The sequence below is a fragment of the Phodopus roborovskii genome, unplaced genomic scaffold, assembly GCF_943737965.1.
Source record: "Phodopus roborovskii unplaced genomic scaffold, PHOROB, whole genome shotgun sequence".
Lineage (NCBI taxonomy): Eukaryota > Metazoa > Chordata > Mammalia > Rodentia > Cricetidae > Phodopus > Phodopus roborovskii.
The window spans coordinates 17,726,602-17,741,871 of NW_026126558.1; the positions used below are offsets into that span (position 1 = coordinate 17,726,602).

At 49.0% G+C, this 15,270-nt stretch overlaps 1 protein-coding gene across 1 annotated transcript; it reads left to right on the forward strand.

The window, feature by feature from the left end:
• Positions 1–2,049: 2,049 nt before the first annotated feature.
• LOC127234687 (C-type lectin domain family 18 member A) lies at positions 2,050–13,372 on the forward strand. The gene is made up of 12 exons (XM_051201779.1): positions 2,050–2,602; positions 3,158–3,249; positions 5,196–5,438; positions 8,017–8,114; positions 8,596–8,717; positions 8,879–8,986; positions 9,811–9,903; positions 10,626–10,732; positions 11,368–11,497; positions 11,773–11,869; positions 12,600–12,751; positions 13,239–13,372. Exons 1-12 carry the CDS (start codon positions 2,437–2,439, stop codon positions 13,274–13,276), a joined length of 1,446 nt encoding a protein of 481 aa, XP_051057736.1. The 5' UTR covers positions 2,050–2,436; the 3' UTR covers positions 13,277–13,372.
• Positions 13,373–15,270: the final 1,898 nt, after the last annotated feature.

Here is a 15,270-nt window from a genome sequence, read left to right on the forward strand (position 1 = left end):
TTTGGTGTTAATACTGAACTTAGTAGAATAAGTTGGAACATCTTTCTACTTGCATTAGTTAGACTTTACAGCTGTGACAAACTACCTTGTGATTCCAGGCATGGATCACAAATTCAAACCACTCTATGCTACAAAAAGTCCTGAAAAAACACTGATGGAGGGGCTGGAGGATGGTGCAGTGGTTAAGAAAACAGGCTGCTCTTCCAGAGGACCCCAGTTCAATTCCCAACACCCACATGGCAGCTCACCACTGTCTGTGAACTCCAGCTCCAGGAGATCCAACACCCTCTCACAGACATACATATGAACAGAGAATCAATGCACTACAGCAAAAATAATAAAAAGAAAAAATAAAGAAAAACACTGATGGAATATGGTTGTCAACATGGATGTCAGGCAGTGGGGTGTGCAGCAACCCAGGGCCTCAGAAGTTTCTGCCTCCAACAGAAAGCCTGGCAACTTCATGCTCACCATAGTAGGGAGCGATCTCTTAGCTGTTTAGAGCATTGACTGCTCTTCAGGAGAGCCTGGGTTCAAGTCTGACCACCCACAGGCAGCTCACAACCATCTGTAGCTCCAGTCCCAGGGGATCTGACACCCTCTACTGACTCTACACATGATGCATACACACAGGTAGAACATCCATAAACATAAAATAAAGGGAAACTTTTTAAAAGTTGCTCCACCAGTAAATATTTTCCTCCTATCTAACCCAAAGTCCAATAACAATGAGCCATATTTATCCTGGAGCCTAGGGCCAGGTCATTTACCAGCAGTATAGAGCAAAGCTATTGAAAATTGAACTCTGAAAGATCCACTATGTAAATAAATTAAAACCCTGGGAATGTAAATATAGAGACTCTGAATCAGCTGGGACATATGTACCTTCAGCAAGGCCCTGAGATTCACTGTGTCCATCTTCCCCATCTGCCAAATAGCATCAGAGCAAGGTTGTCATGACAGGAATAAGTGACATTATAAACACGCTTTGTAAGCTCTATTAAAAGGGTGGGGCTATGGGTCTGGCAAGTTAGTTCAGTGGGAAATGGTCCTAATAATCCTGAGTTTGGCTTCTGAGAACAACAGTAGAAGGAGAAAACACTCTCTCAAAGGTTGTCCCCTGACCTCCACACATATGTTGTAGCACCTAGACATCCATACTCACACACATAACAGTAATAATTTTTTACAAATAAAAATGCAGCTATTATTAATCATATAATGTTTGAGGCAGAAGCATCTCTTGAGGCCCTGGGTACTGTACAAAGATGCACACCTTGCTGCCTAGGCTTGTCCCCATTATCTGACATCCACACTCCATTAGTGTTTCTCCAGAAACCCATGCATCCCACTTGTACCCCAGCAGAATTTCCAAAGGTGTGACATCTGAGACAGTGCTGACTCCAGGGCCAGGGACTATACCAACCAGAAAAACAAAATATGGCTTGCAAGGCTGTGCTTTAGAATGGATGAGTAACCTTGGTGGGCATTTGGTTATGGTCTGCATGGCAGCGTTTGATTTGACTGTGGTAGATCTTCAGTGATTCTGGAGGGATTGTGTGGGCTTCAGCTAGGCCTTAAACCCGGTGGCAATTTGCTGTCTTCCTGCTCCACTGTGGCACGTTTGTCTAGAGGCATGCTTGTTCCCAGCAGGGCTCAAGTCAGCCAAGGGTATCCATCACATGCCCTCTTCTTTGTCTGCCTTGTCCTGTCTCGGTTCAAAGTCACATGGGTAAGCATGGTGGGCCCTGGAGCTGGCCTCATCCTCTCTCACTGCCCTGAAGTAGCAGGGAGCAGGTGTAAGGCACACCTTTCTTCCTGAAGGTGCAGCCTCAGCTCACTCCTCTAACATCCCACCCCTGGCACCTGTCTGATAAATAGTTACTTCCTGCCTATGTTTAATTCATGGCCAGAGGTTTGGGATGAGCTTCCCAAGAAAGGAAAGAACTCCCCTGGGGTCTTGCCCAGTTCCTGCCTGCTTTATGGGCTCCCTGCCAAAGTCCCAGGCTCCTCCCTAGGAGTGGGGCTGGAGAATAGACGCTGCCCATGGGCTTGGAGGACATTGTCCCTGCCAGGGCACAGCCATCAGTCGCTAATCCACAGTCCTGGAATGTCTGTAGGCCAATCAGCAGGGTCTTTGGGGACTCCCTGAGGGTGCTAATAATCCTACAATGATTAGCAGGGGCCACAGGGTCAGTGCACACTGCTCTGCTTGCTGTTGTGGAGCAGATTGGTCAGACACTGAAGCTGGAGTAAGGCAGCGTTTAGAAGGGCTCTATGTCTCTTTTGAAGCCCCTGCACCACTGAGAGGCGACTGTTTGGGCACAATGATGACTCACTAGCCTCTTCCTTTTGTCTGGAAGCTTAGCCTGACTCTTTGAGACTGTGAATAGCTTCAGGAAGCCTGGGAGGCTAGTTGGACTGCTGAGAGAAGCCATGTCTACAGCACTAGGCAGGCCAAAGATTCATCCAGAGCCTTCCCTGGGGTTGGGAGGCCAGAGCCGATGGCTTGGTCTCCTGCTTGTGCTCCTATCTCTCCTTGGCATCACCTGGACAGAGGTGCAGACACCTCAAATGGCAGAGCAGGCTCCAGCTCTCCAAGGTAAGGGATACCTGGCCAAAAGGGAAGTAGAGACGCTGTTGTGAGCCTGAAGAAGAGATGTAAAGGTGTATCTAGGAATCAGGTACCCAGGACTCATGCAATATGATGGGGGCCCCATTATGACACTCCAGAGGGGCATGGTGGAAGGATACTGGGGAGGAAGAAGGATGAAGCAGACAGGGCCATGGTTGGAGTTAGGGGAGGATACTGGTGAGAGCCTGTAGCTAAGACCTGACAAGAAACAACGATGGTAGAAAGGAGCCAAAGCTAGGACTGCTTCTAGTCCAGGGCTGGGTCTCTTATTTCCCACACCATTCCCTGCATACAAGCCAGTCACTCACAGCATTGCTCTATACTTGGTCTGTCCTCGCACACTTTCCTGTCTCTCTCCTGGCCCTCCCTCCATCTCTGAACTGGGAGTTCTCCCCTATACATCTACCATCGTCCCTGCTCATCTCAGATCTGTGTGCCTGGGTGGGGTTGCACTCTTGCCTGGCTGCGGAGATGCCCCAGGTGCTGCTGGTTGTCAGTCTAACCTTCTTTCCTGGCCTCTAGCCCTGAGCAAGAAGGAGAGCTTCTTAATCCTCTCCCTGCACAACCGTCTGCGCAGCCAGGTCCAGCCTCCTGCAGCCAACATGCAGAGAATGGTGAGTATGCCCAACTGCTCTGTGTCAAGAGGGCTGCCAGAGGGACTGAGCCCCAAAGTGAGCTCAGGGGGTTTTGCCAGTGTCAGACCCCCTTTCACTGGGGGCACCATGGTCTTGGTTGCTGGAGAGCTATGTAGCTTCTTCCTTCGGGGAAAGCCCTTAGTATAGAGGTCAGGGCCCTCAGCAACTCACACCCAATAAAGGACAAACCTGCCTTTGCTGGCATCCTGTTGCCACGGAGATCAGCAGATATGGAGGAGCCAGGCTTCCCTACTCCAGGGAAAAGGAGCTACACAAAGGAGTCCAGCAGACAGAGAGATGAAGAACAGAGAGGGAGAAACATCCCCCACTGGGCTGTGGGGGACTGGTATGTGACCAGGATTTGTCTAGCAAGTATTAGGTGCCTCTCCCAAGTTGTTCTCTCATCCACTTATCTGCAATTTAGGAGCTCCATGATTGAGGCTGCCAGGGTTGGAGCTGATCATCCTGGGGTCTCAGACATACTGCCTTCATAGTCTGGGACCCCAGTAGGCCCAGCCCATGTAAACAGGCCAGGGAACATGGGAGGAATGGGTAAGAGAGGGCAAGGTTCCCCATGACTGCCTCCCATAAAGTCCTCTGAGGCTGACCGCCTCAGTGGGTGGCGACCTTGAGATCTCAGGGGTCAGTTTCCCAGGAGGTGGGGGAGGGCCATGAGGGAGAGGTCTGCTTCTCTTCCATGCCCTCCTCTGCATGGCTCTGTCTCCTCCTCATGCCTACTGTCCTGAGCAGCCAGGTCTTCCCAGTGGGAATATCTAGCAGTGAGTCCTTCCACCCCAGGGCCCTGCAGGGTTATAATTAGCTGGCTGGTACTTTGTTCCTTTCTCAGGGCCCTTTGGTCAAAGGCCTGGAAAAATCACATTTGGCCAGATGGGAGCAGCAGAGTTCTGACTGTAGCCAGGGACATCTCTTAAAGAAAACACAAAGCTAGACATCCTGCAAGTCAGGTACTGTCTGGGCTCAGATTACTAGATGGGGACCAGGACAGCAGAAGTAATCCTGTGCTGGTGATGTTCCCTACGCAGGGCCCAAGGGTGTTGTCGCAAGACTCAGAAAGATGGAAGCACAATTTCCTTTCCTGACATACCTGGGGCAGCTGAACCCTCTGTGGCTCTGTTCAGTGAGGAAAACGGCCCTTTGCTCAGTGTGACCTGGAACCCCACAGACGCTCAGAGCCAGTGGGAGATGGTTCATTGCCGCTTAGCTTCCCTCTTATCCAAAGGCCAGTTGTAGCATTAGTTTTGATTGTGTCAACTTGAATAGAATCACCTGGGAAGGAATTTCACTGAGTAATTATCTAGATTAGGTTGGACTGGGGGTGCATCTGTGGTGGACAGTCTTAACTGACATAGGAAGATCTAGTTTAAAAGTGTGTGGTACTAACTGAACACATTAGCACACACCTTTCATCCCAGCGCTTGGGAGGCAGGCTGATCTCTATGAGTTTTAGGTCAACCAGAGCTATACAGACAGACACTGTCTAAAAAAACATCAAGAATCTAGGCAGTGATGGTACACACCTTTAACCCCAGCACTCCGGAGGCAGAGGCAGGCTGATCTCTGTGAGTTCAAGGCCAGCCTGGTCTGCAGAGTAAATTCCAGAACAAGCTAAAATACCAAGAAAAATGAAAACGTGGGTGGCACCATTTCCTGGATTTGATTTGTGGAGCATAGGATCAGGGAGAAGGTGGCAGTGAGCACAGCATGCATGCCTCATTCTCTCTCTGCTCTTGACTGGCTGTGACCAACAGCTTCAAGTTCTTGCCTTCTCTCTCTGTAGTAATGGGTTGGAATTTGAGCCAAATAAACTATGTCTCTCCCCCCACCAAGTTGCTTTTGTCACACAGCAACTGGAAGTGGAAAAACTGAATATGCCACCTGAGGATGTCTGTTTGTGTCATTCCCAGGACTGGAGTGAGAGCCTGGCCCAAATAGCTCAAGCCAGAGCAGCCCTCTGTAGCACTTCAGCCACCCCAAACCTGGCATCTGCCCCACAGCACACCACACAAGTGGGCTGGAATGTGCAGCAATTGCCCGCGGGCTCGGCATCCTTTATCGAAGTGGTCAACCTCTGGTTTGCTGAAGGGCTGCAGTACAGACATGGTGATGCTGAGTGTGCCCACAATGCCACCTGCACCCACTACACGCAGGTGAGTGCATTGACGATGAGTCTAGGGCATGGTCTCTTATCCTTTCAATTTAATATTTGATTTGTTTGTGTATGTATACGCATGCAGAGGTCAGAGGACAATTTTAGGGGGTTGGACCTCCGGCTTTTTTTGTGGAATCCAGAGACCAAACTGTGGGTTTTGTGCAGTTGGTGCTTTAATCTCCTGAGCTATCTTTCTGGCCCACTGTTTTGTGGTTTGTTTTTTAAAACGTTTTATTTGTTTGTATGTTTACTTGTGTGTGTGCATAAGCGCATGCGCAACTACACGCATAGGAACATGCCTCAGAGTACATGTGGAGCTCAAAGGACAACTTGTAAAGGTTATCTCTCCTACCGTGTTGGGGATTGAACTGCAGTTCTCAGAATTAGCAACAGTTGCTTTTGTCTGACGAGCCATCTCCAGACCCTTGTTTTGTGTTTTGAGGCAGTGCCTTGCTATGTATGTATTCTCAGGCAGACCAGGCTGGACTTGAATTTGTGGTGACCTACTTGCCTCTCTCTCCCAAGTGCTGGATTACAAGGGTGAGCTACTACTATTCATGCTCCTCTTTGTCTTCTGTTGTGGATTTTTATCTCATTAATATGAAGTCATTTTGGTTAATTTTTTTTTTTAGTTTTTTGAGACAGGATCTCAAGTATTCCAGGCTGTCCTTAACTCTTATAGATACTCTAAGGGGTGACCTGAACCTCTGGTCCTTTGCTTCCAAGTGCCACCACACCTGATTTTACAATGCTAGGCAGGCATTCTCCCAACTGAACTACAGCCCCAGTCCCAGTCCCATAATAAGTCTTTTTAAATATTTCTGTTACGTGAATTTAAGATTTTTGAACTTTTAAATTTCTTTCCTTTCCTCTCTACCTTTCTGGTTTAAGTAGGATCTCTCAGCGTATCTCAGGCTGGCCTCAAACTCACTTCAATCCTCGTGTCTCAACCTCTCATGTGTAGAAATTGCACCACTCTGTTGTTGTTTCCTTTGAGCAGGGTCTTACTATGTAGCCCAGGGTGCACGTGAGCCGCTGAGCCTCTTGTCTCTAGCTTCCAGCGCTGTGTCTACAGGAGTGTGTGCCTCATGGCCAGCTTCACCCCTAAGTTTTTTGTTTTTATATTTATTTTTTAATGTACATTGGGTTTTTGCCTGCATGTGTGTCTGTATGAGGATGTCAGATTCTCTGGAACTGGAGTTATAGACTGTTATGAACTGCCATGTGGTTGCTGGGAATTGAACCCTGGTCCTTTGAAAGAACAGCCAGTGCTCTTAACTGCTGAGCCATCCTCCTGCCCCATTCCCTTAAGGTTTTTTGTTTGTTTGTTTTGAGACAGGGTTTCTTTATGTAGCCCTGGCTGTCCTGTAACTAGCTCTGTAGACCAGGCTGGTCTCGAACTCATAGAGATCTACCTGCCTCTGCCTCCTAAGTTCTGAGATTAAAGGCATCAGCCACCATCTCCTGGCATAAATTTTTATATTAGTGCTTTTATTGTTACTTAGTCTGTTTTTGTTGTTTATTTTACTTTCAATGATGTTATGGGGTTGTTTGCTTGTTTTGAAGTACGTAATTATATTTTCTTAATTTATTTCCTTAAAATATATTTTATCCTTTCTTTTTCCTCTTTTTTTTTCACTCTTTAATTTAATATGTGTTACTAGTGATTCAACCCAGGGCACTGCATATGATGGGAAAACACTTTACCACTGAAGTATAACTCTAGCTCTAAAATTACAAACTTAAAACTTATATTACATTAAAACAAGACACAGTACATGCTTGTAATTCTAGTATTCAGGAGGTAGAAGCTGGAGGATCAGGAGTTCAATGTCATCTTTGAGTACACAGACAGTTTGAGGCAACCTAAACGATATGAGATTTTTCTTTAGGGAAAAAAAGTACAAATTAGTAGACTGGGGGAATATAGCTCAATGTAGGGCACTTGCCTAGTATGTGCCAGGCCCTGGATTAAATCTCCAGCAGAAAAGAACAGTCTATAAAGTGAGCACAATGGAACAGGCCTTTAATTCCAACATCTGGGGGCAGAGACAGGTGAAACTCTATGAGTTTGAGACCAACCTGTTTACATATGAATTTCCTGACCAAAACTGCTTAGTGAGTTCTCAACCTTCCTAATGCTTGGACACACTAACACAGTTCCTCATGTTGTGGTGACCCCAACCATAAAATTATTTCATTGCTACTTCATAACTGTAATTTTGCTATTGTTATGAAATGTAATGTAAATATCTGATATGCCACTGCTTTAGGGAGAAGTGAAGGTGTGTATTTTCCCAATCTTACATAAGGTCCTTGATATCAAAGTCCTTCTTTTGTCACTCTTTCCATCTGCTCATAATCTCCCCTCCTCAGAACACTTAGCAACCTTCAAAACCCTTCCAATCCAAAAGCTCACCTCAATTCTGATGGCTGTGCTCAGCATAGTTGCTGGTGCTTGGGCCCCAGGGACCTAAAGGAGAAATCTGTGTGCATGGTCATTGCTTGTGCTGCAACCCCCCAGTTTGAAGAAAGGCTAGTCTGAAAGGGTCTCTGCACCGTTGTGTTCTCTGCAGCTTGTGTGGGCCACCTCCAGTCAGCTGGGCTGTGGGAGGCACCTATGCTCTGTGGACCAGGCAGCCATGGAAGCCTTTGTCTGTGCCTACTCCCCTGGGTAAGCCCCTCACCACAGGCTGAGTGATAACCCGGGACGGGGTGGGGGAGAAAGGACGGGGAGGCTGGGGCTGAAGAGGCAGAGTGGGATGGATGACTTCCTCTCAGGGTGAGCTATGCACACAGCCACCCAAACGCCTTTACCCCTTGGTCTGCGCGAGAGACAAGTGGATGAAAGGAAGAAGATGTAAAAGATCCTGGCCGTGAAGAGTAGGCCCTGTCCACGAATGCTCCTTTCTGCTCTGAGGCAATGTGTCCAGGATTGACACAGAAGTCATCTTTTGTTTTCTGGCTGGTCTCCCTGCCACATCCAGCCCCCTGAATCTTTGACTGGGCTACAGGTGCTAAAGGAGCCCCTGGGGAAGGCAGCGAGGACCCATTTCTTCCCCGTACAAGACCCCCTCCTCAACCCTGTCCAAAGCTCCTGCTCCTTCCCTGCCCAAGGCCAGGTTCTCCAGACCCTCTGATGCTTGCTCTCACAGAGGCAACTGGGATGCAAACGGGAAGACAATCGCCCCCTATAAGAAAGGCTCCTGGTGTTCCCTCTGCACAGCCAGTGTCTCAGGCTGCTTCAAAGCCTGGGATCATGCAGGGGGCCTCTGTGGTGCGTATCTGGAACAGCAGGGGCACAAGGGCTTGGAATGGGTGGGAAGTGAGCAGTTTGATGGGGCTGTCCCGAAAACCTTGGCCTCAGCAGCCAGGAAAGACCCTGCCTGATCTGCTGAAGAGAGGCCCCTTTTCAGGATTACCTACTCTTCTCATCAGAGGTCCCCAGAAACCCATGTCGTGTGAGCTGCCGAAATCATGGACATCTCAACATTAGCACTTGTCACTGTCACTGTGCCCCTGGCTACACAGGGAAGTATTGCCAAGGTGAGAACTCAGGGCCTGTTCAGGCCACCCTGAGGGGTAAGTGTGAGGGGGATGGACCTTGGTGGGCGCACATCTGTCCTGTGGTGTGTACTGGAGCTAGTACTGTGGGATAGCTGGAGGGCTGAGGTGGCTGGACATTCTGAGTGTTCTGAGGGCATCTCAAGTGCATTTAACGCACTTGGTGCGTTCATTCAATAAAAACTCACAGGGCCCAACTGTGTGCCCTATCCTAAGCTATATATACAATTTCAAATGCTTAGGGCTGGCCGGGCGTTGGTGGCACACACCTTTAGTCCCAGCACTCGGGAGGCAGAGGCAGGCGGTTCTCTGTGAGTTTGAGGCCAGCCTGGTCTACAGAGCTAGTTCCTGGACAGGCTCCAAAGCAATACAGAGAAACCCTGTCTCGAAGAAACAAAACAAAATGCTTAGGGATATAATACTAGTACTTGGGAGACTGAGGCAGCAGGACTGTCATGAGCTCCAGGCCAACCTAGGCTATAGAGTGAACTATATAGGTCAGCTAGGACTACAGAGTAACACTCTGACCTAAAAAAAAAAAAAAAGATTTGGCCCTTTAGACTATCTATTGAAACAAAGATAAAATTAGGAGACAGAAGTGGTCATTCTTGTCCCACTGTATGTGCTCCATGACCTTCTGAGCCTCATCTGCTTCTCTCTACAATGAGAACCAAACCAAAGCAGCAAAACATGACAGTAGCTATAAGCCCCCTCCGGCTGTGTCTCTGTGTCTCTGCTAGGGTCTTCTTGCTGAGGTTCAGGAGGTTAGAGGTTGAGCACTCTGCCCTTCTGTTCTGTCTTGGCAGTGCGGTGCAGTGTGCAGTGTGTGCATGGCCGGTTCCGGGAAGAAGAATGCTCCTGCATCTGCGATGTTGGCTATGGTGGAGCCCAGTGTGCCAGTGAGTTCCAGCTCGAGGTTGCTCTAAGAACCCTCCCTCTTCAGTGAGAGGCTACATCTGACTTTACTAGCTTGTAAGAGTCCATGTGCCAAGCTATCACTCCTTGCTCAGGAGAAACAGGAATATCATCAAATTGGCCACAGTGGGGTATTACCAATGGAATTGGCAAGTGCCACAAGCTACAGATTTTTGTATTGGGAGTGGGGTTTCCTCTGTGTAGCCTGGGCTGTCCTGGAACTCACTCTGTAAACCAGGCTGGACTCACTCAAAGATCCACCTGCCTCTGTTTCCTGAATGCTGGGACTAAAGGTCTGTGCCACTATTGCTCACTTTTTTTTAATGACTGTGTGTGTGTGTGTGTGTGTGTGTGTGTGTGTGTGTGTGTGTACCACACAGCAGATGTGGATGTCAGGACAATTTGTGGAAGTTAATTCTCTCCTTCTACCATGTGAGTCCTGGGAATTGAACCCAGAACATCAGGCTGGGCAGCAAGTGTTTTACCCACTGAGCCATCTTGGCAGCCCTAGATTCTTTAGCCCCTTCTTTCTCTCTCTTGAGATTCTCATACTTGCAAATTTACCAGCACACTCACTACTGACTTCCAGTTTGGAGTAGTTAGCTGGAAGTAGAGGTACCTTGAACTTAGCTCAGCCTAGTGAGAGAGGGTGGTAAGGATTCTGCAGTCAGCATACAAACTAGGGCTTCCCTGTTCCTCCTGCCAGCCAAGGTACACTTTCCTTTCCACGCCTGTGACCTGAGGATTGATGGAGACTGCTTCATGGTGTCTTCCGAGGCAGACACCTATTATGGAGCCAAGATGAAATGTCAGGTGAGGGCCCACCCTTGCCTTCCCAGGTTCTTAAACAGGGTCGTAATTGGGTGGCTTTGGACCAAGAGATGGTTCCTTCAACTTCTCCTGGCCTCACTCTCTTCATTAGTATAAAGCAGGAGTCATATATTCAAGGCTCATACAATCCAGGAGCCCACTTAACACCCAGGAACAAGGCTCTACCCCACTCCTGTGGAAAGAGCTGTCTTGACTCAGCTCCAGCTGGTGGTGTACATGCTGGGATGCCAGGTCAGGGGGACCAGAACATGGGGTTTTCTGAAGCCAGAAACCCAGGTTTTCCTTAGTATTTCTTGACTTACTCATATTGACAATTGATCTAAATATAATCAAGATGCCATGTTATTGAGACAAAACTCTTGTAAGAGAAGGACCATGCTTGGGCCTATGAACTACCAATTGGGTCCATGTGCATACACATACACAAGAGGGAGTCTGGCAGGGGAGAGGAAAAGGATTTCCTTCTTAGAGGCAGGATGGTTACCGGGGAGGAGGTAAAGACAGCCCAACCAGCACACACATTTGGGATCCTGGCCATGGTGGGACAACAGAATGGGTAGACAGTTCTGGGCCTGAACTCTACAGTGTGTCCCATATAACCCAGAGTGGGGTTACAGGGAAAAGGTGGGGTTCTAGCCCAGATCGAGAGCCAGAAAGTGCAAGACATCCTTGCCTTCTACCTGGGCCGCCTGGAGACCACCAACGAAGTGACTGACAGTGACTTTGAGACCAGGAATTTCTGGATTGGTAAGTGCTTGGCAGCTGACGGATATGGTAAAGGGGAGGACTTGAAGTTCCACAAGGCTCCAGGTGGATTGTGGCAACCCACATCACCCACTAGCAGATAGCAAGGGTTTGGAGCCTGGGATTGGTCAGTAGTCAGGATGATTTCCTTCCACGGGAAGAGGGCTGCAGGGAAGGAAGAACCAGAGTGTGGGGAGGGTTCAGGAAAGAGAGTTTAACATCTGGTAGCAGGCTTGTAAGCTCTCAGATGGTGGGCAACCTTGGCTACCCTGGCCCAGGACTCACCTACAAGACAGCCAAGGACTCCTTTCGCTGGACTACTGGAGAACACCAGTCCTTCACCAGTTTTGCCTTTGGGCAGCCTGACAACCAGGGGTGAGTCTGGGATGCTTACCCTCCCTTGGGCCCACTTCCCACTTGGGCCTATCTGGTTGAGCTTCAGATGCCACTGAAGAACCTTCACCCAGCCTATGAAGGTTTGGCCCTTACCTGGTTTTAGGTGCCAGGGAAACCTGGCCCCAGCTGATGCAGATACAGGGCTGAGGTAAGGAAGGCACAGAAGGCAATTTAACATAGAAGAGGAGGCTCAAGAAGTTTCCATCCGTGTATCATTACCCTTTGCACTTGCTGCCTGTAACCCATACCCTTACCTGCCTACTGCCTACATCAATACATCATTTCCGGCATCCACCCATCTGCATTCTTCATGTATACCTCCACTAGCTGTTCTATGCAGAGAACATTCTGGCTATGTGGCATCACCCTGGTCTTCAAAGCCCAGGAGTGCCATAACAAGGACAGAGATGGTGAGTCTATGGTCGCCAAGGGCTTCAAATCTCTCTCTCAGCACATCCTTATTGCAGTCAGGCCTGACTGGACTTTGGGCATATATGCTCTTGGTGGCAGAAGGATGTGGGCTTGTCTATTCCTGCTGTGGCTAAGTGCTGGACTGGGCTAGGTGGGGAGCTGTAGAGAGTTCCCAGTCTCCCTATGGAGAGCTGTGGTGTATGGGGAGCAGAAAGGCACTGGCTCCCAGCAGCCCCATCTGCTTGTGAAACACCTGGGTCTCACAGATGCAGGTGGCCTAAATGGGTTAGGATTGAAGACTCTGCTGGATTCCTAATTTCATTCCTCTACTTAAGCACTCTTTATCCTGGCTCCACAGGTTTGGGAACTGTGTGGAAATGCAGGCATCTGCCGCCTTCAACTGGAATGACCAACGTTGTAAAACTCGAAACCGTTACATCTGTCAGTTTGGTGAGACCAAGCTCTCAGCTTCTCCTCTGACACCTGACCCCTGATGTGCTAACACTCTGCTTTGTGCTGCTTGTATAGCCAAATCATAGGAATAGAGTGTGTCCGGGCACACAGAGTCAGAGAGAGTTTCCTGCTCAGGGCCTTGTATTTACAGCTGCCTGAGGCTGAGAGGACAGTGATTACCCAGCATTGCATACCATGCCCATGCAGAGAACAGGACTAGACCCACATATTGCGTGGGAGTTCTCCTGGTTCCTCTTCTCATATCATGAATGCTATCACCTGGGGATCTATCAGATTCCGTACTGTTCCCTAATTGCCTATATGGCAATAAGCTTTGGAGGAGGGGCAGAAGTAAAGCCTGGACCATCCAAGCTCCCAGCGCCCACCTATTTGAATTTGGAGTTCCCCAAGAGAACACTTCCATGGCTACTTCTAGATGAGTCACCCTCCTAGGAGCACCCACTCTGTTATGTTTCCTTTCCAGCTCAGAAGCACATTTCTCTGTGGGAGCCAGGGCCCTGAGCCTGGCCAGGCAGCTCTCCACCACCCCCTGAGTGCACAAGTCAGTTTGTCTGACTGCTCACCTGTGTGAAGCAAGGGCCTGGCTGGGACTGAATATCCAACATCTAAACAGGTCTCAGAACTTGCACAATGTTGGATGTTGGGTAAGGGTAGCATTGAAGCCTGTGGGAAATGTATAGGGGGTCCGAAAGGAGTGTAACGTGGGACGAGAAGAGCCAGGAACCCTCAACCTGCTTTTGAGTGGAAACATGGGCTTCCATGGGCCCCCGAAGAAAGAGCCAGAGCCAGTGGCTCTGCTCCATCTGGGACAGAAGAAGCTGTTCTGCTCCATCTGGACCAAACTCCCTTCGGAAGCTGGAATTTTCCAGATCAGAGCCTTTAAAAGGATTAAATGAAGTTACAAATCAGCTAGCTTTGCAATTGATCAAAATTTTCTTGTTTTCTGCTCTGTGTTTTTTGTTTTGTTTCTGTATCATTGTTGAAGCTATTGTTTTGTTGCGCTGTTCAATTTCAGGCTGGCCTTGAATTTACCATGTAGCCCAGGGTGGCCTCCAACTTACAACAAGCCTCCTTGCTTAGCTTCTGTGGTACTGGGACTTCAGGCATGTGCCATCCTGCCTGGCCTTGAAGGGGAACTCCAATGGTGGGGAAGATATTCCTGGGAACCAGAAGGGACTGGTGCTTCACTGTCAGTGTCCTGTCAGTCCTCTCCCCTTCAGCTCATCCTCAGGACCTAAGCCACACTCTGGGCATTTTCAGACTCCCTGGTAACTTAAAGACCAGAGTCTTTGCCTCAAGGACCCCTTCCTCCTTCTATTTCCTTTTCCTTCTAGCATCTCCCAACATTGTGCCTTGAGCAGCAAGATAAAAGCAAACAAACAAACAAACCAACCAACCCTGAAAATCGGGGAAACCGTGTGTGTGTTGTCTCTGCCTGTGGAGCTCTACCACACATCACTTTATCATCACGTATCACCTGACAGTTGAAGAAATGCCAACAGAGAGGTTGAGGAACTTGCCCGAAGTGTTCAACCTAGTCAATGTGGGTATCATTTAACACCTACTTTCTTTCACTGATTTAACGTTTAATGAAGCCAGGAGGGCACACAGAAGAACTGGTGTCCCTCACTCACAGTGCGGGCACTCGAGGGACATACCACGTGCCCTATCTCTGTGGGATTTCATCTGAGGATTTTATTTTTCCTTCATGTGGCAAGCTCTTCTAGGCCAGGTCATCTGTTTCCCCCAGTCTATAAACGTTCCTTTTGCTGCCATGTCTGGCAGAACCAGGCCTGAAGCATTGCCCAGTGATTCCGTTGCCTACGTGGAGGCAGAAGGGCTCTACCTTCTTGCGTTGGGCCCCAGGCCTGTAGTTAGAGTCCTATTGGAGCGACAAAGATGTGAAGCAACTTAAGCTGTTCAGGATTCATGTACCAACACTACAGCCGGACAGGGAGGACGCCCCCCAGGACGCTCGCACCTCCTGGGCACGAGGCCCCGCCCACAGCCTTGCCCCACCTCCCCCGTGTGAGATAGGGCCGCCCACCTCCTGGTAATTCAGTCCCTCCCACTGCTCCTAGCTCCGTGGGAAGTTGCGTGTTGCAGGGTGGGTCCTCCGTGGGCAGGCGTATTGGAAACCGTAGCGTGCCCACAGGGACTAGAGGAAGGGGAACCTCAGACCCCAGAACCTCCCACTCCAAGCCCTGTGCTCAGTAGACTGGGTTTCGAGAGGTCGCAGATGCCCAGGGAAGGCGTAGACACTGCTAGGGTCTCATCCTGTATAACCACCAAGCCTAGGGAAAAATACAGGTTTTCAATAAGCATATATTTGCTAATAAGTCAGAAAGATTTTGTGCTTCATAGTGGATTTTCATAGTAAATTCTGGAAATTTTACAGGGCTTGGCTTACCATGGAATTTCATCTGGGGACTTTTATTTTTCCATGATGTGTCAAGCTCTTCTAGACCAGAGTGTCTGTTTCCCCAGAATATAAA